At 36.6% G+C, this 27,757-nt stretch overlaps 1 protein-coding gene across 4 annotated transcripts in view; it reads left to right on the top strand.

Annotated features, from left to right (window-relative positions):
• The window catches only part of COBLL1 (cordon-bleu WH2 repeat protein like 1), a 146,116-nt gene that overhangs the window by 100,570 nt on the left and 17,789 nt on the right, over positions 1 to 27,757 (top strand). For all 4 annotated transcript variants that reach the window (XM_061184588.1, XM_061184569.1, XM_061184561.1 and 1 more), the window contains 5 exons: positions 4,309 to 4,406; positions 4,518 to 4,754; positions 23,173 to 23,326; positions 23,796 to 23,870; positions 25,033 to 25,152. In XM_061184588.1, coding sequence (XP_061040571.1) covers positions 4,309 to 4,406; positions 4,518 to 4,754; positions 23,173 to 23,326; positions 23,796 to 23,870; positions 25,033 to 25,152 — 684 coding nt within the window. The remainder of the gene's footprint in view (positions 1 to 4,308; positions 4,407 to 4,517; positions 4,755 to 23,172; positions 23,327 to 23,795; positions 23,871 to 25,032; positions 25,153 to 27,757) is intronic.

Raw genomic sequence — 27,757 nt, 5'->3', positions numbered from 1 at the left:
ACATGAAATTTCTGAAAAGAAATACATAAAAATTTTAAGAGTTGATACCTTTAGGTGGTAGGGCTATGGGTGAATTTTTTTCATCCTCCTTTTCTTTATTTTTTTTAAAGTTTTTATTTAAAAAAATTTTTGATTTACAATGTTGTGTTAGTTTCAGTTGTACAGCAAAGTGAATCAGTTATACATATATCCACTCTTTTTTAGATTCTTTTCCCATATAGGTCATTATAGAGTATTGAGTAGAGTTCCCTGTGCTATACAGTAGGTCTGTTTTATATATATCCTTCTTTTCTTTATAGTATAGAATTTTTTAATGGAAATATATTACTTCCATAGAGGAAAACTTTATTAAAAATTAGCCATTAATAATAAGGTCTGGAAATCTGTTTCCCCATTAAATAAGGATAGGCTCAGGTAATTGATTACTATAATAATTACCCCCTACTAAAAAAAGCTTAATAAAGTGTACACATTATACATTATTGGATTATTGGAATCTTCTTTCTTTACCACTTCCATTTTTTTTTATAACACAATGAGCCTCTCAATTCCAAGAATTAAGCCCACATCAGTAATAGTGTGATTATTTATTTTTAGCGGCTGTCATGAAGACTAGCCTAATCAAAGGAGTTGAAAATTCTTATGTTTGTGAAGTGTATACTGGCTAATAATCAGAAGATAGGCATGTTAATTCTGACACTACATTAGCTTTCAAGCTCTTTGGCAAACTGATAGGGCAAATGGCCTTATTTGTGCAGATCTCACCTTCCACTTCTATAATAATCTAGAGGTAGGAAAAAGTGTTCTCTGGTTCTTCCAGCAACAGCATTCTGTTACTTGTACTTGGCTTTTGCTTCTAACTTTGCCAGTCTCTACATACATAACCGAAAGCAAATTCCATAATCTTGTTGGCCTCAGTTTGAAGGTGTTGAATGCATTGATTTCTAATATCCCCTCCAGCTAAAAAAAAAGTATGTGGGTTATGCAGAGTATTAAATGTTGTGAACATAATCTTAAGAGATTGTAATAGGAAGATGTAAAAAAAGCTCCTTTTACAGTGTCAAAGTCTACAGGGTCAATCCAAATGTTGTAAATGCTCCTGCCTCCTTATTTTGTCTGATATTATCAGAAGGCTTAGAACTTTGTGTGCAATTATTTACAGCCTCTCTTTGGGAAATAGGAAACTACAGTATTTGAGTTGCTTTTCTAAGTAAGCTCAACTCCTTGTCTTAGTGTTTAACTCTGACTTGTAGTGATCCCTGAAAGTGAGCTTTAGGTGAAGACTTAGGAGTTAACCAGAGTAGAGGATGCCCAGGTGCCTGGAAATTGCTTTACCAAAAATAACTACATGAGTACTCTGGTTATAGTTATTGCACTGCACCACCATGTGAACTTTCTATTTACTGTTCCAACTAAATTTAATTGTATATCTACATTCAATTAGTGGAGGAGTCTATCTTAAAATGAAATAGTAGCATTTCTTAAAAAAAAAAGTCAGAGGTATTACACATCATCTTTAAATGGATACTGGATTCAGTTCTACTATTTAATGTCTGTTTTTCTTGGTGCAAGTTATTCAGACTCTCTAGTCACCATCACCAAGGCCTCAGATGTGTAATGAGATAGTACCATCTGCTTCCAATTCTTTACATTCCCTAACTTATAAAAAGGAATCAGAATAATAACTTGTGACATCTACCTCACAGGATTGTTCTAAAGAGTGAATTAGGCATGTGAAAAACTCTTTAACCACAAAGTGCTGTCCACGTGTCTATTATTATTAATTGTTAGCATTGTCAGAATTGTATAGCATGCATAGTGCTTATTTAATATCTGAAGCGTCAGATTTATGAAGTTTTAATCTGTGAAATATAGTTCTCCTTTAGTGTCTTATTGAGGAAAATTGCGTTAATGTATTTATTGGTGTTAACTATGTTTGCTTCCGTGGAATAACTCCTACTTTGTCATAATTTATTTAATTTTTTAAACATTTCATTTAAATAAAAAGACTATACATTTACTCCTAAGAAAGGGCTATGTATTTAAGACTTTACATTGAGCTGTAAGTTCTGCTACAGATATATCCCACAAATGTCAATATATAGTACTTTGTCTCCAGTGTCACTGAAATTATACTGTGGTTTACCATAAAACCCATATGTGTTTCATAGGAGAAATGTTTTTAAAATTTATAAATCCCCACTCCTGTGTCTCTCTCTATCTTTCTTTAAAATTTGCAACTTATCTGTTGAAGAAACCAGGTCATTTGTCTTATGGTGTTTCCCACATTCAGAATTTTGCTGATTGCATCCCGTGGTGCCACTTAACATGTTTCTTTATCCTCTGCTTCCTGTAAATTGATTGTTAAATCTAGAGACTTGATCAGATTTGGGTGAGATATTTTGGGTAAGAATATTTCATGGATGGTATTGTGTATTTCCATTAAGAGACCTGTAATAACAAGTTATCTTTTTTTGATGTTAGCCATCAATAATCTTTGCTTATGTCTTTTTTTTTTAACTGAAGTATAGTTGATTTACAATGTTGTGTTAATATCTGCTGTACAGCAAAGTGATTCAGTTATACATATACATACATTCTTTTTTATGTTCTTTTCCATTATGGTTTATCACAAGATATTAAATATAGTTCCCTGTGCTATACAGTAGGACCTTGTTGTTTATCCATTCTATATATAATAGTTTGCATCTACTGACTCCAAACTCCCACTCCATCCCTCCCCCGCCCCCCCCCCCCCCCGCCCCATCTCGGCAACCACAAGTCTGTTCTCTACATCTGTGAGGCTGTTTCTGTTTCATAGGTGGATTCATTTGTGTCATATTTTAGATTCCACATATAAGTGATATCATATGGTATTTGTCTTTCTCTTCCTGACTTACTTCATTTAGTATGATAATCTCTAGGTCCATCCATGTTGCTGCAAATGGCATTGTTTCATTCTTTTTATGGTCGAGTAGTATTCCATTGTATATATGTACCACATCTTCTTTATCCATTCATCTGTTGATGGACATTTAAGTTGTTTGCATCTTTTGGCTATTGTGAATAGTGCTGCTGAGAACATCAATGCCAATGTCTTGGTTAATTAGGAGTTAGAAAATAAATATAATCTGTTACAAATATTCCTTTAATTATCAGTTGAGATATTTCTAAAAAAGCAGATTTCCCTATGTCAGCTATTTGTCTACCTAGATAGAGTTCATTCAAAAAAGACAGGATAAAAGTGTGATTCTTTCCCTTAATCAATTTTTAAAACAATGGACAATGAGAATCAGTTATTTTTTTTAGTATCATTATGAATTCATGGAATTAAACATATGTGCTATGTTTCAATTTATTGAGATATTCTTATGATGCCCAAATTGTCCTGACTTTGGCCAGGAGAAACCATATCAGATTGGCTCCTGAGATGGTTCCTTTTAGTGGGAAATGGTATTTAGAGACAGTCTGGGCAAGGGTGACTCAGCAGTACTGGATTTGTCATTGTTTTTGGCCCTTTCAGTTGACATTAGGAAACACTTTTTAGAAAATGAAATATTACCTATACAACTTTGAGGTTTGACGTTTGCCATTCTGCTTAAATTGTGGTTTAATTTCGGCACTATTGACATTTTGGGCCAGATAATTCTTTGTTCTTGGGGGCTGTCTTGTGCATTGTAGTTTGTTTAGCAGCATCACTAGCCCGTACCAGTATATGCCGGTAGCACATTCTCTTCGCCCTTCCTCCAGTTGTGACAACCGAAATTGTCCCTAAGCTTTGTTAAACGTCTTTGGCGGGATGTGCGTGTGTGTGCGTGCAAGATCACCACCAGTTCAGAACCACTGGATTAAAGAAATAAAGTTTTTAAAACATTTAACAGAGTGCTGAGTAATTATAATGAATCATGTTTTGGAGAATTAAATATTTCAGAATAGTTTAGCTCTGAGACAAAATATATAATTCAAAATCAACAAAGGGACAAACTGTATGATAGCAACTTCATATCTCATTTAATTCAAAGTGTCCTTTTTACTTCTGAAATGTTGGTAGTTATGGATAAAACACAGACTCTGAGTCGCTTCAGTTTCCTCTGCTGTGGAACAGGAACAATACTAAATTTGCTTGTTGCTTTGAGAATTAATTAAAATATGAGGTGCTGAGCAGAGTTCGTGGTTCATAGTAGAGCATAATTAGTAGCTTTTATCATTAGATAAAGTTATCAAGGGAAAGTAATTGAGGGACAGTTCACCTCGGAGGTGAACATATAACCCCTCAAGCAAAAGTAAGGTGCCTTTCTTCTATTTTAGAGTCCTGCCAAATATCACAAAACCTAGACCTTATGAAGGATAAAGAAAATAAAGGGTTTTTCAGCCTTTTTCAACGCAGTAAGAAAAAGCGGGAGCAAGTACGTATTTTCTTATGTAGCATTTTATAAGATTCTTCTACTCTGTTTTTAAGTGCACGTGCTTTTCATCTTGGAATTACCTGTAGATTTTGCCTTTTCATTCTTTATTAGACTGCCAGTGCCCCTGCAACTCCTCTAGTAAGTAAGCATCGTCCAGCTTTTATGAGGAGCAATACCATCACCAAACAGTATATTTCAAACACCCTGCCATCGGATGCACCCAAGAAGAGGCGTGCTCCACTGCCTCCAATGCCAGGGTCTCAGAGAGCCCCCCAGGACCTTGCTCACATCCAGGAGAGGCCAGCTTCTTGTTTGGTGAAATCCGCAAGTCTGGATGAAACAGAGGAGGTACGTAAATTTGTTTTGTTTTGTATTTTTAGGATGGGGCGGGGGACCATCCATTTTTCCTCTTAACTAACTTGTCCTTTTCCACATAGGCTGCTAATAGTAACAGTTACTAATATGTAATAAGATGAATAACTAGTTACTAATAACGTTGGTACTGTGAAGAGATTCTATATGTAGAGCTCTGCAATGCAGTAAAGAATAAATACGTCAGTTTTAAGTAGCTTTTATATACAAGCAAATAAATCATCCATAAACCTTAAAGTCCTGGTTTATTAAGGCCCAACTGGAGATTCTTGCTTGATGCATGTATTAGGAATGGAAAGACTTAGTTTTGAACACGTTTTTTTTTTTTTAAACAGCAACAGATTTTTATGTTGCATTCGTGGGTTTCTAACTAGATATAGTCGGGTCTTGACCTGACTCTGAGATTCTCAGGGGGGAAATCCTTGTGTCTGCCTGATACATAAATACTCTATAATAAAAAAGAGTCTTTATATAGCATATATTGTAGTTACTATCATATACTTTTATGTTCAAGGCACTGTTCTAGGTGTACCTTTTTCTCAAACATTCTCACTGTTGCTCTCTTTAATCCCAAATTTTCCTGGAGCATGCAGTTTTGTAGAAATCCATTTGCAAACAAGTTTTCATGCTTATGGAGTCTGTACATTCCTTGCTTTATTCAGGTGAATTATAAGTGAAGTTTTAAGTAAATGTGATTGAACATGAGACCATATCTTTTGTTGCTTGTAATCAAATGATTTAAGTAACTCTGAGAGCAAATTTTATTTTGAGGTATTTGAGAAACCGAGAAGTTTTCTTGTATCTAGTTGAAGGGTTTTATTTCCCCCTTGGAAGCTTAAATTCAATGCTCAAGTAAATGAACACTTCTCAACCAACTAATAAACATTTCTGTACTTCCTTAACCTTAGAAAAATTTTAACTATAGTTTTTAATTGTAATTGATAAGCTCTCATATGTGTCTTTAGAAAGTAGCAACTGGATTAGATAGAAATGAGCATAAAAAATGTTGGAACTCGGTAGTTATTTGGAAAATCATCTGTTAAACTGTCTTCTTATTTCTATAAGGCTCTCTTGCCTAATGGTTGTGGTATAAAGTCTCACCTTGCCCATCAGGAGGATAGTTATTTTTTCAAATGATAGAATCATTTACTACAGAATTTTCCAGGGTAACTGCTTGGTAGTTGGATTCAGCCTTAAAAAGCATGTGGAAGTGCCGTAGTCAGGCAAGAGGAATCCCGCTAAAAGATGCGGTGAATGTCAGGACTGTGGCAAGCCTGGGCATGTGCAAGAAACAGAGCTTGAGCGAGGAGAGAGGCAGGGACCAAATCAGGGTCCCAGAGACCTCATTTTGTGGCCATAACTAGTTTGCATTTCTTCATAGTGAATCATTTAAAAGGTAGCACTTTCAGGATTGTTTTATATTTTTAATTACCATAAAACTACACTGTAAGAGTATAACTTATCATACTCATGAGTGGTTACCAAAGTCTGTCTTTTTCTTTGTATAGAAATACATCTTAGCCCCTGCTCACAAACCTTTATTCCAGATGACTTCATCCAATCTATTCCAGTAAATGTCCTTTGTGTTGGGAGCCTGAAGAGGTGTACGTTGTCTTTCTAACAGTCAGCTTCTTAAAATTCTAGGCCATGCTACCAGTGACCTCGACAAAAGCCATTTCTTTTGATTCTCACTCTCTGCTCTATGACCAGTTGATGCCCCCGTGTTAAGGACTAATTTTTTTTTTTTTTTTTTTTTTTTAGTATGTGCCTTTGGCAAACTAGACATCTTTATATAATTTTCTAATTATTTTTTCCTTTGATCTGGACATCTGGATAGTTCTTTGATGTATTGTTTAGTAGGACCTGGAATTATTTGTTTTTCCCTAGTGAAGCTGAAGAACCACTTTTTAAAATTTATTCATTACGAACATTCTTAACAATTAAGCTGTGGTTCTGTGTGTGGGGGTATGTGTACATGTACATGTGTATGCTCGTATGAATTCTTCCCTTCCCAGGCATCCCAGCATTTATTTTCTTAAGTTCTTTGCCATATTTGATGGAGTAGATCACCCTTTGGTCTTGATTTTTCTTTCTTCCTTTTTTTTTTTGGGCTGTGCTGTGTGGCGTATGGGGTCTAGTTCCCTGACCAGGGATCGAACCTGTGCCCCCTACAGTAGAAGCATGGAGTCTTAACCAATGGACCTCCAGGGAGGTCCTTTCTTTCTTCCTTGGTCCTAATTCTCTTCTTATATCTCAGCTCTCTTATATTTTTTTTGCCACCACTTCCTTTACCCATTTTCTAAATTTGGAGGTACCTGAATCCACGGTCTTAGCCTCTATTTACTCTTTCAGAGGAAACATCTATTCTTTGTTGAGTTTTTTGTTGTAGTGTTTTGAATAGTGTCCCCCCAAAAGATACATCCAAGTCAAGGATCTAGAGATGAGATAATCCTGGACTTAAGTTGGGCTCAAATCCAATGACTGGTGTTGGTATAAGAGGGGAGACACGGGCACAAAGACACAAAGGAGTAGGCCGTGTGATGACAGAGACGGAGACTGCAGTGGTTCTGCCACAAGCCAAAGAATGCCAGGAGCCACCAGAAGCTAGAGGAGGCAAGGAAGGATTCTCCCCCAGTGCCTTCTGAGGGATATGGCCCTGCTGACACCTTGATTTCAGGCTACTAGCTTACAGAACTATGGTAGAATAAACTTCTGTTGTTTGAAGCTGCCCAGTCATGGCAATTTGTTACAGCAGCCCTATGAAACGAATACGTCAGCTTTGTATTCCAATCCCAATATTGTTCCACTTGCAGTTTGAACTCACGGTTGCTTATTGACTCATCACTACCTGGAAATCAATGTATTAAAAATCAACCTCACTTTTTTTCTCTCAGATTGAAAAGCTCAAGATCATCTTTGATGTTCTTTAGTTTTCTTTTCACATCCAATTAGTGACCAACCCTTCATTCAGTCTCCCTTCACAATATCTCCTTGTCCCTTTCTTCCATTCCCTCTGCTAAAAACATGCCTCAGGGAAATCCAGGGCCAGGAGGGTAAGGAGAAGGTCAGTACTTAACTTGTCTGGCCCCTTCTTGTCTTCAGAAGACAAAGAATGTGGCAAGCTGCCACATTTATATTTTATAATTGTCACTTCCCAATTCAGAAACTTTGGATAGCTGGCTGTTATTTTCTAGGCATTCAAGGTCCTCTACCAGCATAACAATCTGGTGGGTGTGGGGGGCTCTGCTTTCCTCCCTCCCTCCCTCCCTTCCTCCCTCCCTTCCTCCCTCCCTTTCTTCCTTCTTTCCTTCCTTTCTTTCTTCCTTCTTTCCTTCCTTCCTTCCTTCCTCCCTTCCCCCTCCCTCCCTCCCTCTCTTCCTCCCTCCTCCCCTCGCTCTCTCCCTCCCTCCTCCCCTCCCTTTCTCTCTTTCTTTCTAGATGTATTGACATATAATTGACAAATAAAATTGTAAGCTATTTAAAGTACACATTGTGGTAATTTGAAATACATTGTGAAAAAATTCCCACTATCTAATTAACATATCCATCACTTCACATATTATCTTTTTTTTTTTTGGTAAGAATATTAAAGTTCTACTCTCTTAGCGAATTTCAATTATATAATACAATGTTGTCAACTATAGTCACTATGTTTTACATTAGATCCTCAGACCTTATTCATCTTATAGCTGAAAGTTTGCCCTCTTTTACCAATTGCTATTTCCCCTACCGCCTAGCCCCAGGCCACCTTTTCTACCCTCTGTTTCTATGAGTTTGACTTTTTTAGATTCCACATATAAGTGATACCATGCAGTATTTGCCATTCTTTGTCTGGCTTATTTCATTTAGTGTAATGCCTTCAGAGTCCATCCATGTTGTCACAAAGGGCAGGATTTCCTTCTTTCTCATGGATGAATAATATTCCTCTGTGTGTGTGTGTGCACGTGTGTGTATCACATATATATATTTTTTAACATATCACATCTTCTTTGTCCATTCACCCATACATGGACACTTTGGTTGTTTCTATATCTTGGCTATTGTGAATAATGGTTCAGTAAACATGGGAGTGCAGGTATCTTTTCAGTATCCTATTTTTATTTCCTTTGGATACATACCCAGAAGTGCAGTTGCTGGATCATGTGGTAGTTCTATTTTTCATTATTTGATGGACCTCCGTACTGCTTTCCATAGTGGCTGCACCAATTTACATCCCCACCAAGAGTGCACAGGGATCCCCTTTTCTCCACATTCTGCCAGCACGTAGCTCTTATATTCTTGATGACAGCCATTCTAACAGGTATGAGGTGGTATCTTCATGTAATTTTGATTTGTACTTCCCTGATGATTAATGATGTTAAACACCATTTCATGTACCTATTGACCATTTGTAAATCTTCTTTGGAAAAATATTTATTCAGTTCCTCTGCCCATTTTTTAATTGCATTTTTTTTTTTTTTTGGCTATTGAGTTGTGTGAGTTCTTTATGTATTTTGGATATTAGCCCCTTATCAGATGGAGTGATCTTACTTTCTCTGAATTTGTCTCTCTTGTGCCTTTTTATTTTGTTTTAATTTATGTATATGTGCAGGTAGTATATTCATATGATATATATTTCTAAATATAAAAAGGAAAATACAGTGAAAATTCTCCTTTCCTACCCTGCTGCTAGCCAAATTCTTATGCCCAGAGGCAACCACTAACAGTTTCTTGTATATTCTTCCAGACATAATCTATATATACTCAAGCCAATATTCAACCTACATGATTTTTTTCTCAGATGGTCACATGTTACATGCATTATGTTATACCTCACTTTTTGATACTGAATGATGTATTTTTGATATCCTTATCAGTACATAAAGGGCTTTCCTTTTTAAAAGCTGCATAATAAATATTCCATTGATGGATATAACATGTTATGGCGTGGGTACCCCATCCTCTAAACATAAACATTAAGGTTATTTTATTGTTTAAAGCTTATAGCATTGTTAAATTTCCCCCCTTTTTTTTCTTCCAAACCAGAGGGTGGGAATTGTGTTTCACAGAGGAATTCTGTAACATAGTAGGTGTTCAAGAGAATTGATAAGTAAACTTTTAACCACAGCTTTCACACAGTCAGGTATAGTATTGATATATACAATGAGGATGTCTGTCCAATAAAATTTTAGTATTTCATGTGTAGATCTGGTAAATTTTCAGAAATACTTGGATAACTTAAAAATTGCTTACATTTACTTTTATAGTAATTGGCCCAAGTAATTCTTGGCAATATTCTTCTTAAGCTTTACAAAAAAGCCAGAATTTTGGCAAGGTTGTATTGAAAGCTTAAGGACTAATAACTAAAAGGTAGTGTGCATTACATAATGCATATAAATAAAATTGAGCCCTGAATTGAAATTTTTTATAGTGTTAGATGAAAATATTCAGGAAACTCAGCAAAACATATGTTTATAGATGAATTTTACTTATTTTACTGTTTGCTTCTTTTAAATTTAAAATCAAAGAGTCATTATCACTGTAGACATTTTATATCTATTTTAACAATTTCATTTTGAATTTGAAATTTTAAAAAGGCACTATTTTTACTGATTAAAAGTAATACCAAGCTGGGAAAAAAAATTACTGGAAAAAACCCTGGCAAAATCATTTCCAAGTCCATGAAGAATTTTGGATATATCTTTATCCTGTAATTTTTATTGTTTAGGTGGTAAGATAAACCACAAGGGTGCGCTGTTTAACAGAACTACCGCATTTTGATTTTTCCAATTTTTTTTTCCCCCCAAAGAGTCCTTTCAATAAAGCAGAAAGAAAATGTTGGAAATAGTTACATTATATTAGAAATAGCAAATGCTTATCTCTTGTGGATGTAGTGCCTGAAAACAGAGCTAGAGAGATAAATAACGGTAATGCATAACAAAGTGATTTATAATTAGCACAGTTTTATTCATTTTGAGCTTTTATCTTAATGTTCTTTTAAGTAATCATTGATATTATATTTGCCTTAGGCTTACAGATAAGTCAGTCTATCTGTAGCTTGGAAAAAATATTGTCAACCACATCTATTTTATGCTTTTTGGCTGTCTATATTTAATAATTTGCCTCATTCCTCTAAGGCATTTCTCAGTACTGGCAAATTAAGGTATTTGGATAGTGATTTTGGAGCATCAACTGAAAATATTCACATAAAAGGCTGTTGATTTTCTGAGCTAATTTTGGCAACCGATTGTGCAGTTTCCAAAGAGGATTCAGTGATGATCCCAGTTAGTAAGATAATTTATCTTAACCTTTTTGGGGAACATATCTGCATCTAAAATTCTATCCACCGAAAGAATATATTTTAAAGACTACATAGTTTACTGTCATTGCTACAGTGTCCTTTGCATGTCCCTGAATCTCCCTGTACTCTTTTCACATGGTTTCAGGTCTTGTGTCATTTTCTTTGTAAAGGTGAAATACACTGTCTTCTGTGGAAATGTTCATTTGGAAGAGAAAACTATCCAATTAGAAAATTTCTGGCAGTTTTTCCTGGTACTCTTTAAGCACTTTTTGAACATGATTCTGCCTGAAGATGTGAAATGCCATTTGCACAACAACATATGTAAGAGCTGGCTCATGCTGTCATTTACATGGACTAGATCACATGTATTACTGCATAAAATGCATATAGTTATTCACATAAGATTGTCATTTACTTCATACATGACAGAAGTCGGAAATGCAGTGGCATTGACTTAAATTAAAAGTGACTTAGAATTCTGGGATTGAAACTAAGTTCAGAAATCCAGTTTTCGTCCCGTGTCTGCTGACCAAGTATCTGTGAAGAGCACATTTAATGAAATCAGTGGCCAAAGGATGTCCTAGTATTATTGACAAATTAACCTTTTATGCCTATTTTACATTTGAAGAAGAGGAAGAAGAGTTGGACAGAAGCTGTAGGTAATCTTGACCCATTGAATTCACAGAACCTTTTGGAGAATTCTTCATTTTTTCATATTTGGTATGGCTTTGCTGCTTGGTTATGTGAGTATACAACAGTGAATTGTTTTTCCCGGGCTACTAGCATGGCACCTCGTTTTCTTTAGGATATTGGCTTTTGGCTGGGAACACAATAAGGAATGCTCTTGATTGGGCATTTCACTTGGTCTCATTTTGCATTCTGCTGCAAACACTCAAATGTTGAGAAATTGAAATTCTTTGCCATATAGTCTTATGCAAGTGAAATTTAATACTTAGAGTGTTAGTTTTTTAACAGCTGATTTGTTTCTTTAAAAATATTTGACATTTTTGATCTTTTACCCAATTTCATCTTTTAATATTTATCATGCTTTACAAGCAGATAAGATGATAGATTGTTATGTGATTTTGAAATGTGCAAGTATATATTTGGTCTTAGCTTCACTTAATGAGTTTAATCTAGTCATTTTATGCAGTCATTAAGGTTGTTGTAATAGAGCATGTATTTATAATTTTTAAGAAATATACCCCTTTTTAGTTTTTTCCTCCAGGTTATCTCATAACATATGATTTTTTTTTTTACCTCCACTTATATTTATTATATAGAAAGTGGACCACACACATAATTCTCCAATTGCCTAGGAACAGTGGTTGTCATGGCATTTTCAGCTTGATATACGGGATACAGCTGTCTGTACTTCCAAAAATATGACTTGTTTCATTCAGTAGAGAAATGCACCAGCGCAGTATAATATTTAATATTCTTCCTCTTTTAAGGCTTTCCCAGATATAAGATATACTTTGCATTGTAGTTTTCATCAGATTTTCAAAGGGTCATAGTCACACAAGAACAGAAGTAATGACTAATGCTTATATATCACTTACTAATATTTCAGACAAGGCTCAACCACGTTGCTCATTTAATGCTCACAAAAATCCTCTGAACAATTACTTTTTAGGTTTCTGCCAGCTTTACCTCTGACCTAAATGTAAAGAGCTATGCTCATTATAAAGTTGCTAAATTTTAAAGAACAATACTATTCAAAGAACAATAGGTCATTTATGGAATTTGTGTGGATTTATCTTCCTTATCTAGCTTTCCTCTCTGAAATACGTATACTGAGTTAATAAAATATCATTGAAAATAATCAGTGTTAGGGTCTTCCTTTACAAGTTCTCATAGTATGAAGTTTACTTAGCCTTTCTACCACTGTGACATTTGGGACCTCATGGTTTCAAAGACATGCCTTTCTCTGGTAACCAGCATGTTAACAGAGGTCAGAGTGGAGAGAAGCTGGCCCCTTTCCTGGAGCCACAGTGATAAAATGGTGAGGTCACTTGGATAATGCCTGCCATACAGCCTTAACTCTCTTTCTGGGATGCACTGAGTTGGCCCCAGCTTGTTCCCTTGATTTCTCCTTTACTCTCATTGAGGCCCTAAATCAGTTACCTATAGATGTTGAGTATTCTCCTGCCCTGCTCCTAGACACCCCTCTGTTTGATCACTATGACCGCAGAGAACCATGGTTACGCGGGCTTCTCATTGCGGTGGCTTCTCTTGTTCCGGAGCGCGGGCTGTAGGCACGCAGGCTTCAGTAGTTGTGGCATGTGGGATCTTCCCGGACTGGGGCTTGAACCCGTGTCCCCTGCATTGGCAGGCGGATTCTTAACCACTGCGCCACCAGGGAAACGCACCACCATCCTCTTTTTAACTTGATCCTGATCTCTGCTTTTTCCTGGTTCATTTTGTCTTTTTTCATTCAAGATATACTACTCAGGCCCTCATCTTTGGGCATTTAAAAAATGTTATAAGGGATTACCACTATTAAGACTTGGTTACACGCTTTCTCAAAGTATTGGAGGGTTGATGAAATGAAAGCAGATTGCCTCAGGGAGAGAATGTAAAACCCTTGCAAGGATAGGTGTAACACAGGTTGTAAAATTCGTGTTTTGGTTTTATTCTGATATGCGTGGAGAAGGGCTGGAAAGAATTATATTGTGGCAGAAGAAACCCTAGTCTGGCTTGAGAGAGAGTCTTGGATCTGTAATACGCCTATTATATTCTTCTTTGCTTTTGGTCATCTTTCTCATTGTCTTCTTCATCTTCTACCTTGAAGAACAAGCCATTGAACTTCTTTATGGTTTGGGTTTCTCCTCTGTAGAATAACGTTTTGTAATTAAATTTCCAGAACTCTTTTTCAACTCTGGTATTATAAAATCTTTTTTTTTTTTAATTTTTTTATAGAAGTTGTTGTTGTCATTTAAAATTGGCCTTTAACAGATGAAAGTGCTCTGCTGCAGGGACCTTTGGTTTGATCAGTGTTACCAGACAGTGGTATCTAGTCTTGGTATTACTCCTCTAAAGATTTTTGAACCCTAAAGAACAAAAGCAAAATGAAACATTGACTAACTGAGATCTTTCTCCCTGAACTCCTAACTGTAACACCAAAGTCAGCACAAGTGTTTTGGGCATCACTTAACAGATGTTGAAGACAGAAAATTTGAGGAAGATACGCTCAGGTTAATGAGTTTGTTAACCAGAGAACACAGATGTTATCATTGACTAATCGTGAGTTTAAAACTAGATGATTTTGAGAGAAACGTAGTGGCAAGCGCAGCCACTCAGAATCCTCTGAAGAGATTTAATTTTTTGTTAGTAACTCAAAAAGTCACAAGTGAAGAGTGGTGGTGGTTATTTAGATACCTGTAAGTGAATCGAGCTCTAATCTCATTGCTTCCTCTCGTAGAATTTATTTCAGCAGATTGATAAACACCCTTGAAATTGGCAGAACAGTTGCCTGCTTACATAGTGTGGATTTAAGAGCTCCAGGCTCTGATAATGCTGCCTTATTTCTTCTTTCCCTAATTACAATCATCTGGTACCTGGAATGTCACCCCTACTTCTTATACCACTTCACTGATGACTTTTTAAAATCTAAGTTGACCTAAGCAAGACTTTCAGTGCTATAAATGAAGGATGTTAAAACAGGTTTATAGACAGAATAAGAAAATGGAATATGTAAGTCCTAGATTTTTAGGAGTCTGGAGGAAGTGCTGTCCAAGGGGCAAAATGGTGTAGAACAAGGAGATTCAAGGCAGCAAAATAAACTTGCTCGGGACCCACCAAAAGATAACATGTTGCGTGAAAAAAACATTAAAAAGAAAGAAAGAAACTGGCATGTATGCTTTCATCCAATACAAGTCACAACACACGTGCATTTGTGTGTGTGTGCGTGTATACAGGTATAAGGTAAAAGGCTGGACACCAAAACTTCTATGAGGTGACCTGTATTTGCTGAGATTTACAGTAATTTTTCTTTTCTTTTTTTCCTCATCAATGTATGCACTGTTTGCATCTCATAGGAGATTGTGCTAATTTTATGATCAAATTAATAATAAAACTGATTTCACTGTAGTAAGAAAAACTTACCTTCAGAGCTTTGCCTATTTTGAAATTCAGTAGAATATCTTATACTTCTATATTACATTCACTATGGTATAATAATTATGTTTTGACGTTTAAGAAAATTGATTTGTTGTTTAAGTTGTAAAATTATTTTAGAATTCTTCTATCAAGAGTTAAGAGTTAAAGCTTGACCTTCAGTTATGTCAAAGTTCAGTCATTAGGATACTAATGACTAATTCATAGTAAATTAGGAAACCCTAATGTCAATTATAAGGTATTTTATAATATTTTATAGCATTTATTGAGAATGTCTACATTGGAGAAAGATAATGGGAGTCTGTCCCTTAAAAAGAAAAGAAAATTATATGAGTTTTAAGACAATTTTATGAAACTGCTTAAGCTCTCTTTAACCCAACTCCTCCTCACATGGGAAATCGTATTATAAACAAACTAGAATCCAAAAGCTTCAAATAGAAACATTTAACAGGACTTCCCTGGTGGTGCAGTGGTTAAGAATCCACCTGCCAATGCAGGGGACATGGGTTTGATCCCTAGTCCGGGAAGATCCCACATGCTGCAGAGCAGCTAAGCCTGTGGGCCACAACTAGTGAGCCTGTGCTCTAGAGCCTGGGAGCCACAACTACTGAGCCCGAGTGCCACAACTACTGAAGCCTGCGCTCCTAGAGCCCACGCTCCACAACAAGAGACGCCACCGCAATAAGCCCACGCACCGCAACGAAGAATAGCCCCTGCTCGCCACAACTAGAGAAAGCCTGCGCGCAGCAACAAAGACCCGACGCAGCCAAAAAAAAAAAAAGAAACATTTAACGATGTCATTGATTGAAGTTGGGCCACTGTATTTCCATCCTTTGATTCAGTCTTTTTTTATTATTTTCCTATTTGTATTCTTCACTCTTAATCAGAATATATTGATTTCAGTGACCCACATCTTATAATTCAACTGTGATTAATAAGTGATCTAATAACAAGTACAGAGCTAGTACTAAGTAAATCTATTGAATACCATTCAATTCTATTTTCTTCAGCTAAATTTAGTTCCATTTTGAACCAGTGAATTCTGATCTGGATGTGAATTATGAAGGATCAACTATCTGGCATGGTTTTCAACTTGACCTTGCCACTTTCATTAGTGAATTCTGTTTCTCTGTGCAGTATTTTTCTTTTCACAGACTGTAAAATTCAGTGATTTACATTCCTGTTAGAGGTGCAGTTTTTGCTGAAGGCAGGCAGACTTAGTGACTCTAACTAAAGTAAATAATTGAATATCTGTAATTATTAACCAAAGTGCTTTTCCCATAGTAAGAAGAAACCTGTCTGTTTTCTTGTGTTGTAAATCCTTTGGACTTAAATATAATTTGATCTCAACTCCTTTTTAAAATTTTCAGTCATAATTTGACCAAAGGAAATGTACCTTGGCTAGGTGGTAAAAGCTAAAGACAGTTCTAAGCATTTCTTTCATTTTAATTGTTCACATTAAATGTATGAAATATTTCAGATTTATATACTATAACTCACTTCCCTGTACCCCTCACTAAGAATTAACAAACTGGTGTTAAATATTTAGCTTTTATTAAACTCCTTTAAGGTATGATGAAGCTGCCTGAGGTGACTTAAAGGTGGAGTTTTACACACAGTGGATTTAGCTTGTGCAGTGGACTAAGCACAAGTTCCTAAGTTGTTTAAGGTTGATTATAACTGAGACTCACCCTAATAGGACTCCCACCACCGCCATCACTAAAGAAAGTAGTCTTCGAATAAGTACCTCCTTTTATCCACACTTTTTACTCTAACCTCTACACTACAACTATCATTTGCTTATTTTTTTACACTTTCACATACTTGAAAATAGACAAATTACATGTAATAACATTAGCTACTACTTATGGAGCGTGTACTGTATACTAGGTGCAGCACTAAGTGCCTTACACAGGTCATTTCACGTGAGCACCCAGCCCCTAGGAAGCAGGTACTCTTACTTTTCCCAGTTTGTGGAGAAGGAGGCAGAAGGTTGCAGGGACAATAAATGCCACGTTTCCCTTTCAAGCCCTGGCATCGACTCCAAAGCTTATGTGTTTGGTAACCATTACACTGGCTGCCTTCCAACTTGCAAACCCTCTGTAAGCTTCTCGCCAGTTAGACAAAGTCACACTCAAAATCCTGGGTAGCTCAATCCTGAGAAATGCAAGAGTAGAACTATTGGGAACCTATTAAGGAGCATATTCCTGAAGTGCACAGAACAAAATGGGGCTTAAGAATGCATCGTGGCCTTCCTTGCCCTTCTTTCTTTCTTTCAACATTGTATATGGGAACTCACGACATGTTTAAATAACTGCAGTAGTTTAGTACGTCTACTTCTTAGCAAGCTTGTGTGCTGGATCCGTATATTCTACACGTATCCCACGGTACACGCCAGTTTTCTTGGCTACAATCTATTTAGGAACACCTAGATCTTCTACCTCAAATGCCCCTTCTTTCTTGCAGGCTTTTACCCAAGAGAAGGATGTTTTCTGTAGACATAGGATCCTGGGGTTCCTCCATTTTAGTCTTAATAGCAATGTTTTAGTTAACACAAAATAACTCCCAAGTTTGATTTTCTTTTGGCTGCTGCTTAGCTGATTGAAATTCTTTTCTAAGTCTCCTTAAAAACACACACACACACAAAATAAATTAAAAAACTCTTGTCTCTCTGTCTTACAGGACAACAAGAAATGTATATTAAGCTATTTCCTTGAATGCTAATACTAATATCACTCATATCTCAGAACAAAACTTATATTCCTTTCACTAATCTATGCTGATTAAACTCACCATTCTTTATAAATTCTTTTTTTTTTTTAATTTATTTTATTTTATTTATTTATGGCTGTGTTGGGTCTTCGTTTCTGTGCGAGGGCTTTCTCTAGTTGTGGCAAGCGGGGGCCACTCTTCATCGCGGTGCACGGGCCCCTCACTATCGCGGCCTCTCTTGTTGCGGAGCACAGGCTCCAGACGCGCAGGCTCAGTAATTGTGGCTCACGGGCCCAGTTGTTCCGCGGCATGTGGGATCTTCCCAGACCAGGGCTCGAACCCGTGTCCCCTGCATTGGCAGGCAGATTCTCAACCACTGCGCCACCAGGGAAGCCCAAACTCACCATTCTTATTCCTTCAAAACTGCCTTGGCCCATCTTATGTCAGTTGTTAAATTTACATTTTTGTCACCAAGTTAGTAAGCTCTTACCATTGATTATAGCATGGAATCTAGTGATGCAGGTAACGTAAGATGACCTGGTCACATGCAGTGACAATCATGTTCTCTTCAAAGGTCTTTGTTCTTAGTCCCTATGATCCAGTTGCTGGTCTGGAAACATAAGTCCATTTGCTTTCATGACATGCCCGTACAATAGAGGAAGGGGGTAAATCTTACGGAATAAGGTTATAAAACATGTGCTCCCCCAAGACGTTCATGGCTTTGCCCATCTAACGTGCATTCCCTCAACTGTCTTCACAAATGCTGTTAAAACTGTTTTAGCATTTGTAACACTGAAATATGTGTATTTGGACAAATTTTAAATTCTTTATCCATAGAAATATAAATACCCTGTACAAAAAAAAGTTAGCTTATTTTAAGACCTCTAGGGTGATAAATGAAATATATGAGTTTATTTTTATTCTGTCTTTGAGTTACTAGGTCCATATAAATTTGTGAGCCTCTGTATATACATTCCTCCCTTTTTTGTCTCTGTGTTATTTGCTTTATTATATTATAACCAGAATTTAAGAGCTCTAACTCCTAAACAGATACTACTGTCTGAGAAATTCATGTTGTGACTGCTTTTATCAGGTAACAGACCAATAAATGACAGTGGCTGGGAACCTGCCCTAAAGGGGAACACGGGTTGTTATCAGACTACATGAAAGCAATCGGTCCAAACATGAGAAACACGTTTTCAGCATGGAATTAGAAGGAAAATCAAATGCTGCCATGACTGCGTGCATTCACCAATTACTTATTGTTCACCTACTGTGTTCCTATGGATAAACTAGGTCTGTGATAGGAATGAGGCATGCTTGAATAGGGCTTTACAGAAGTAAACTCATCAAGAAATAAAGTGACGTCTTCTACTGCTTTTGATGTTTTAGATCAATGTTTTAAAAAATGAAGTGTCATATTGTTTTAGGAGAATGTTTGGCCTTCTCCCTAACGATCCCTAAATTTCTTACTTTTATAGGATAGCAAGTGAAGGTTTCCGAACACAGAGACATATCATCAATAAGAAGATTTTAATTTAAACTTTATGTCCTATTCAAAATGATATTTAAATATTGCTGATCCATCACTACATTTCTTTCTCAGCTCTTTGTCGCCAAGGGCCCTTCTCCTAATTATTTCAGCGGTCCAAGCAGCAGTTGAGGGCCCACCCACGGGGTTGGGGGGGGTTACCCTCTGATTTAATCAAAATTGGCTTCAGTGACTTTGAATCAAAATCTGGGTTTGGGTGGCAGGCTTTAACTCTTTTCATGCTGGATTATGGAGACGTCTGAAGAGTTCTGTAGGAGGGACCAGGGTGATGAGAGGAGAGGAGATAGGTGGCTGCAGCTATTTACTAACTGGTATGGAAGAAGTTTAATGTTCTGATTACCGATAAGGTCAGCCTGGTGCCACCCTGTCTGACCCCCTTGTTAACATGAGTTAACCTTAGTGAGAGGTGTGCTCCACCAAGTGCCTGCCGTGTGGACCTGACTCTGCTGCTGCCGTGTGAGAGGAGCTGCCTTCCGCTTTTGTCCCTAACAGAACTGGCAGTGATGACAGCTAACTCAGACTTTTCTCTGTGAGAGCAGGCTTCCTTTCTTCTCTGGCAGGAATATTATAACATAACAAAATAGTAAATTTGCTAAATTTGTTGTGGTATATAGCAAGACCATAATGACTGATAAACATCTTATGAACTAGGCCGCTTCCCTTAGTTGTACTTACATTGTCTCTTAAGATTGGAATGGCCCAAGCTTTACATACTCTCCTAGTCCAAGTTTATCAAGGCCTTTTATTTGCAAATGAAGAAGGCAGTATCTGGTTCATTTCTTTCATTCACTCAACACGTATTTATTGAGAAACTTCTATGAGACAGACTTTGTTCAGGAGACACGGAAGTGAGCAAAATAGGAGGAAAAAATATCCTTGCCCTTAGAGTCAAACCTGGTGGAAGCAACAATAAACAAGGTAAAGAAGCCAACTCTGTGGTATGTTAGAGAGTGATTAAGTGCCGATCATAAAGACCAAGCTGGGAAGAGGGATAGGAATTGTTGAGGCGGGGTGGGGGAGGTCAAGGAGGAGCTCACTGAAAAGGTGACATTTGAGAAATGACCTGAAGAAGATGATGGGGTAAGACATTAAGTTATCGGAAGAGCATTCCAGGGACAGGGACAGCAAGGGCAACCACCCGGAGGTGGGAACACTCCTGGCACATTTGAGGAGCAGTGTGAAGGCCAGTGTGGCTCACTCGGCTCCACACCTGGAGAAGGAGGTGGTCAGAGAGATCTAGGGGCCAGGTCGCCAATGGCCTTAGAAGTCATTACAAGGACTTTAGCTTTTCTGTACCAATTGGGAAATTATTAGTGGGTATGGAACAAAGTGCCTTCACCTGATTTTTATTTTAACAGGATCCTTTGCTGCTATATTGAGGAAGGACTCTAGGGAAGCAATGTGGAAGAAGCAATCCAATTAGAAGGTTCTTAGTGATGGCTCACTCTGTGGTAGCAGTTGAGCTCAATGAGCCGATAGGATGGACTTGATATGGAGTGTGAGAGAGAGGGGACATGGGAGGGTGACTCCAAAGTTTCTGGCATGAACAAATGCAAGAATGACTTGCTGTTTTTATTGAAACAGGGAAGACTGTGAGAACAGGGTTATTTTTAATGGGGGAGATGAAAGGAGGATTATCAGGATCTTAGTTTTAGACCTGCTGAGTTTGAAATGGGCTTCAACATTAAATGAAGATCAGACAGAGGTCCAGGATGGAGACATACTTTGGAAATCATCAACATATAAATAATACATAAAACCCAGAGATAGCAGACATTACCAAGAGTGAGTATAGATTCTAAAGAGAATATGTCCAAGGACTAGATGAAAAGGAACCAACATAGAAAACAGAGAGTTCAGATCTTTGCAGAGTAAGGAAATAGTATTCTGGATGTAAGAAAAAGAAGATTTTAGAGGGTGGTCAACTGTTTAATGCTGCTAATATGTCAAACAAATGAGTTCTAAGAAGTAACCACTGATTTAGTCATGAGGGAGGTCATTGATGACTTTGATAGTGTAAAGGAAAAACTCAGATTTCTACCCATGTAGGGAAAAACCCAGTTCTTTCCTACTGTGTGTTTCTTCCCTGTGAGTCTCCTTTGCTACTCACACAAAACATTTCACTTCTGTTCAACAAATGTGTGGAGGTTTTCCCCCACACCACCAAGCAATTTTTAGATACCAGCATTCGGCTAAATTCTGACACCATCTACCCAGAGACAACATCACATTCCACAGGATAAGGGCTCAGTCCCACAAGACGGCCCTCCCTTTCCTACACACACTTCAGGCACCAGTCACAAGCCCAAGTTATCACCTCTGCTCCTGACCAACCAGCTATTGATTAGAGATTCCAATGACCCCCTTCTTGGACTTCAGATGCCAACCACAAGTCCAGGTTTTTACCTATACTTCTGACCAACTGGCTATAAATCAGAGGTTCCTTCGACTCCCTCCTCAGGTTTGATTAATTTGCTAGAACAGCTCACAGAATTCAGGGAAACACTTGCTTACATTGACCAGTTTCCTAAGGGATATGATAAAGGATATAGATGAACATCTAGATGGAAGAGATGTATAGGGCAAGGTATGTGGGAAGGGGCATGGGGCTCGCACTACCTGTCCAGGTATGCCACTCTCCCAGCACCTCCACGTGTGCACTGACCTGGAGGCTCTCTGAACTCCATACTTTTGTGATTTTACGGCAGCCTCATCACATAGGCATGATCAGTCATTAACTCCATTTTCAACCCTTCTCCCTTCTCAAGAGAATGAGGGCAGGGCTGAAAATTCCAGGCTTCTAATCATGACTTTCCCATGACCAGCCCTCATCCAGGAGCCCATCCAGAGTTGCCTCATTACAACAAAAGGTACTCCTATCATCCAGGAAATTACAAAGGTTTCAGGAGCTCTGTGTCAGGAACTGGGGCCCAAGACCAATATTAGAACAAGAGATGCTTCTAGTGTTCTTGTCACTTAGGAAAGTTCAAGGGTTTTAGGAGCTCTGTGCCAGGAATGTGGGCAGAGACCATGATATATTTTCTATCATCTCACAGATAGGAATAGTTTTAATGGATCAAAGGTTGAGAAAAATCTGATTGGAGGGGTTCAAGTGGGAGATGAGAAATTGGAGAAAAAAAACTATGAATAACACTTTTAAGCAGGTTTGTTGTAAGGGGAAAGAGCAAGATGACATGGCAATGGGCCAGGAGGCACTGGCCAGCCTGCTGACAGTCACATGCTATGAGTGTGAGCATTAGCTGTGTATAGAGTCAAGGACCTCAAATGACCTTGCCTTTGGTAGACATATAGATTTTTGAAATGTTTGTCATTGATGTATTGTGCTAAAAAGAGAAAGATTAATCAAGCCAGTCTTAATGTACAAATATTCTTCCCTTTTTCACTTCTTACTTTACATCCAGTATTTTCTCTAGATTTTTCTTTGAAAGCTAGTTTTTAACTGCATTGCCTATGAGTCTTCTACATTTTAATTAGTTGTTTACATGCCGGCGTCCCATTCTAGCCTAACTTTCTTGAGAAGCATCATATTATACTTTTCTTTACATATCTGTCTCTGACACGTGGCAGATAGTCCGTAAATGCTTTTTGAATGAATGACCATTATGTTCCATATTGGCATATGATGTGTTTGATGTAAAGGTCAGTGTCTTCCGAAAGTTTGCTGTTCATTTCTGAATAGAGATTCTATTTGGTCACTTTGTTTTCCATAGAGTTCCTGTGGAGCAGGCAGAGTGAGGACGGGCTCTCTGCAGCTCGGTAGCACATCCCGTGGGAATTCATCTTTGAAAAGGACAAAGCGAAAAGCACCTTCCCCACCCTCCAAAACAGCCCTGCAACAAAGTGATGAAAATAGTCACGTGACTGGTAATGTTACTTTTCCCATTAACATTAGTGTTGTGTTTTCTTTAATATAGACAATAGAAATGATATAGGTTATAAATCACATTTTTATTAAATAATATTAGTCCTTAAACTTAGGCTTTTAATCAATTGATTTTAATAGTAATACTTAGATAGTCCCTGATTATTCTCACTACCTTTGAAAAATCTGCATAACAAAATAAAATTTAAAACTGTACAGCTCCATTATCCTAAAATGAGCATGTTATAATTTGTGAGTCTATTCAGAAAGATACTGCCTTTCCAGGATTGACTACATGTAGGATTGGGAATCAAAATAGATTTTAGCTGTATCACAGCTAGACAAGTACAGTGGCTTCTAGTAAGGTTAGGGCTATCTTTTTCTGAATTATATAAAAATGACTTAAGATACTAAGGAATTGTTTCATTGGTGAATGTGACTTGCTCAGAAGTTGTGTTTCTTGTCTTCTAGCCCTGCAGTCGGTACCTGCAATTCCTACAGACAGTGTTTTAGAAGCAAACCCTTCTGAGGGCCTGTCCAGCCCAGGTATGACACCTCTGTTCCGCATCATGTAACCACTGAGAAAGAACTTCCAGGACAGTTGAGGAATCAATCTAGTCGTAATGCTCTGTATATGAAGGAGATACAGATGCTTTGTCTTCATTTCCCACATTATATAGTATGAAATGAAAAATATTCCCCTCCCTGAGTTCAGAGTGTGAAACACAGAAATCAAAATTTTAGTTCTGCGATGGTACCTTGAGTGCTTTTCCTACTAGGTCTCCTGCTTTTCCTTATGCAATGTCACTTTGCCATTTATTAATCTTCTCCCCAAGAGGAATGACACATCTTAGTTAGGAATGTACCTTGGTGTGTTCAGAAGAAAACTTACATGAAGGTGTTAAGCATCATTCTTTACGCAACTGTCGTAGGTGTGAATTCATATTGTCCTAATCTGATGGTAAAAATTTATTATGAAATATTTTCTATTATATGGTTTTATTTTCGATTCTCTTCAAATAAGTGAAATTTCAGTAAAAATCTAACTTCCTTAATATTTTTAATAATAGCTATTTAGTAGCTATAAGTATGATAAAATTTCTTAATCGTTAGGCTTAAAGTTAGGTGTAAATGAATATGACAGACTAATAATGTTTAATCAAAAATGGAATATTACTATGTCAGTACTTTAGCACGGAAATAATTTGATAGGTATAAAAATTGCTTAATATAACTACCTAATTTTTATAATTCACATTCACAAATACAGAAAAACTCAGAAGCACCCAAATGCTCCTGAATCTTTAATCCTTAGGTGATATTTAGGAATTTAAGATTTTGATATAGAATTCTCCTTTCCTCTGTGATTAAAAACACTATCATTAGGTAACTAGTAATGATTTTTCTCAAGTCTTACCCAGAATAATATCAATGATACCATTCTGTTTCACAAAGGAAATTTATTAAATAATATCGAACTATATAAATGAAATGAGAAGATTTCTGAAGTATTAGAGAAACGTGGCCACTATTCAAACTTTGCTTGATAGCTGTTTTTCTTCCTTTTTTCCCCCTTTTACCTCTTCTTGTTTAATGCATGGCTAATTGTGAGTTAACATATCTAATTTCTTCTGAAATGCTTCGTGGTCTCTGCTTGCTTAATTCTGTTTTCTAAGTGCCATTTCCACAGATTTTACTTCTTTGGCAGAATCCTCCCTTGGCCCTGGGTTCCCCGGTCACGAACAGTGCGCTGTGCCCCAGCTGCCGGCCGAAGCCCCTCTCTCGGAGTGCCCTGGAACGCCCGAGGTAGCTGCCGCACCTCTGCCATGTAGGTGACCTGGCCTTCCCTGCCTGCTGCTTTAAGACAGATTGAGATGTCATCACATTTAGATTTGGTTACTTGTTGATTCCTTGTGTAAAAATGTCTCATAAAAAAAATAGTAGTTTCTGCCTTGTCACTTGAAATTCTTGGAGTTTGATGTTTTCCCTAATCACATAGTGAATGAATATGGCAACATGTAAGATGATAAAATCAGTGGCTCTGAAGGATTTCAGCTTCTCTTCTATATAGCTTTCTGCTTTTTGGCAAAACTGTTTGAACTTTATTATTTTCAACATATAACTATATAAATATAAAAGAATACATATATATTTTTTCTTTATTGAACTACTCTTTTGTTATCTAGGCCTGGCTTATTTTCTACAGTATTGCTTTTGATTGGGATTTTTATTTTTAAGTGATCGAAATTTTTTTGTTACCAGATGGCAAAACTTCATAGTTAGGTAATATTTGAATTCTATCATAAATAATTGTACTCAATTTTTCAGTGACTCAGAAGAAGTCCTTATCACCTCAAACCAGTTGTTTAAAATCAGTATACTATCATACACTCATTAAAGGAATGAAAAATTGTGTGGCCAGTTTGGGAAATACATTAGCAGGTTTTTTTTTTTTTTTAAATAAAAATAAGCATTCATTTTCTGTATGACCCAGAAATCCCACTCCTAACACTTCTCAAGAAAAGTGAAAACGAATGTGCATACAAAAACCTGCATGTGAATTATTATAGAATTTATGTAATTGCCAAAAATGGGAAACAACCCAATGTCCCTAAACTGAGGAATGGATAAACAAAATGTAGTTTGTCCATACGTTGGAATACTACAGCCTAGCCAAAAGAAGGAACAAATAACTAATACATGCAACAACATGGCTAAATCTTACATACATTGTTAAATGAAGGAAGCTAGACTTAAATGGCTAGATGCTGTATGATTTCATTTATATGACATTCTTGCAAAGGCATAACTATAGGGATAATTGCTGCCAGGGGCTGGGGTTAGAGAGAGGAGTTAATTACCAAGGAGCCTGGGGGATTTTGGAAGCTGATGGAATTGTTCTACATCTTGATTGTGGTGGTGGTCACAGAAAGATAGGTAGATAGATAGATGTCAAAACTGGACATTCCAAAATGTATTCCAAAAATGATGAATCTTACTGAAATTATACCTCAGTTTTTAAAAATGAAAGATAAAACAACTCTGTCAGAAATTACAGCAGTGTCTGACACAGTGAACTTTTTTGAATAAATGAATTTTTTTAAAAAAAGTTCACCAGAATAGATTTAATCTAATACGATTCTGTTTTAGCAAAGAGTAGTATCTGTCAAACAATTCTGCCCTTTTGACCATCTCCAGGAAAAATACACAAGGTGTCCCAAAAGGCTTAGTGAAATTTTAAGCTTTAATAACTTATAAGATGCTACAAACTAAGTTTAATTATTCAAATTTCTTTTACACATATTACATTTTATGAATTTTAAATAATTTTTTAATTTTATTTTTTGTTTCAATCAATTTTGCAATCTTTAGAGGGACTGAAAAAATTAAGATAAATATATTCAAATTAAATTAGAAAGCTAAGTAAGTGTAAAAGAAACTTCAACAATTACAATTTCAAATGATTTTTTATAATTTTCTAAACATATTTTGGAAGTTGTTATATGTTACAGCTACACTAAAGTTTTGGATACTCTGTTCTTTGAAAGTGAATTTTCTTCCCTTAGAACATGTGAAGCTGAAATATGATAGTTGCGATCTAACATTTGTGAAAATTATTCACTGTTCAGAGCCCCCACTTCGTTTTGTTGCTGTTGCTGTAGTTCTAAAATTTGGCCATAGTATAAGTCTGTTAACACATACAAAACAAACTTGATTTAATATTTTTTAAAGCTTGGAAAAAATCTGTACTAGTCAAACAACAACGAAGTATGAAAGTGCTCTTGGTTAGAATTTTTAAAAAGAATCACAGCCTTTTCTAAGACTTTTAATGACAGGAATGCAGTTCAAATATATATATTTAAGAAAGCGTGTATGATGCTTATAACTACTAAGTTATAAAACCCCAGAAAAATAATTTGAAAAGATTTCTGAAACATGTGACTCATTCTTCATACTTTGAGACCAGTTTCTCAGTGAGGACCTCATACTTAAAGAAAGTTGAGGACCTCGACTTTTTAAAGAAAAGTGTATCTATATAAAACACATCTGACGGTAAAGAGAGAAATAGGGAGAAAGATCAATAATTTGCTAAATGTTACCTCAGTTAATATAATTTCCAAAAGAGCTTAATATATACCAAGGAGCCATCTATAAAACATACTTGCATCTAAACCATAATGGCCTTTCATTTTTCCTTGATACACAGTTTTCAAATTATGTAAATACACTCTTACTGTATAGATGTAATATGCTATTGTAAAGGCATAATATTGTACATTGGCATCAAAATAACTATTTCATGTCATGATAAAGCAAGATTTATATATATAACTATACGTATATTTTTATATATAAATTTACTTAAAGTCAAATTCTTCTTTTATAAATTTATTTATTTATTTTTGGCTGCGTTGGGTCTTCGTTGCTGCACA

The sequence above is a fragment of the Eubalaena glacialis genome, chromosome 1 (genome assembly GCF_028564815.1).
Source record: "Eubalaena glacialis isolate mEubGla1 chromosome 1, mEubGla1.1.hap2.+ XY, whole genome shotgun sequence".
Classification (NCBI taxonomy): Eukaryota; Metazoa; Chordata; class Mammalia; order Artiodactyla; family Balaenidae; genus Eubalaena; species Eubalaena glacialis.
Note: the sequence above shows the minus strand (reverse complement) of the source record. Positions and strands in the feature narration are given on the sequence as shown.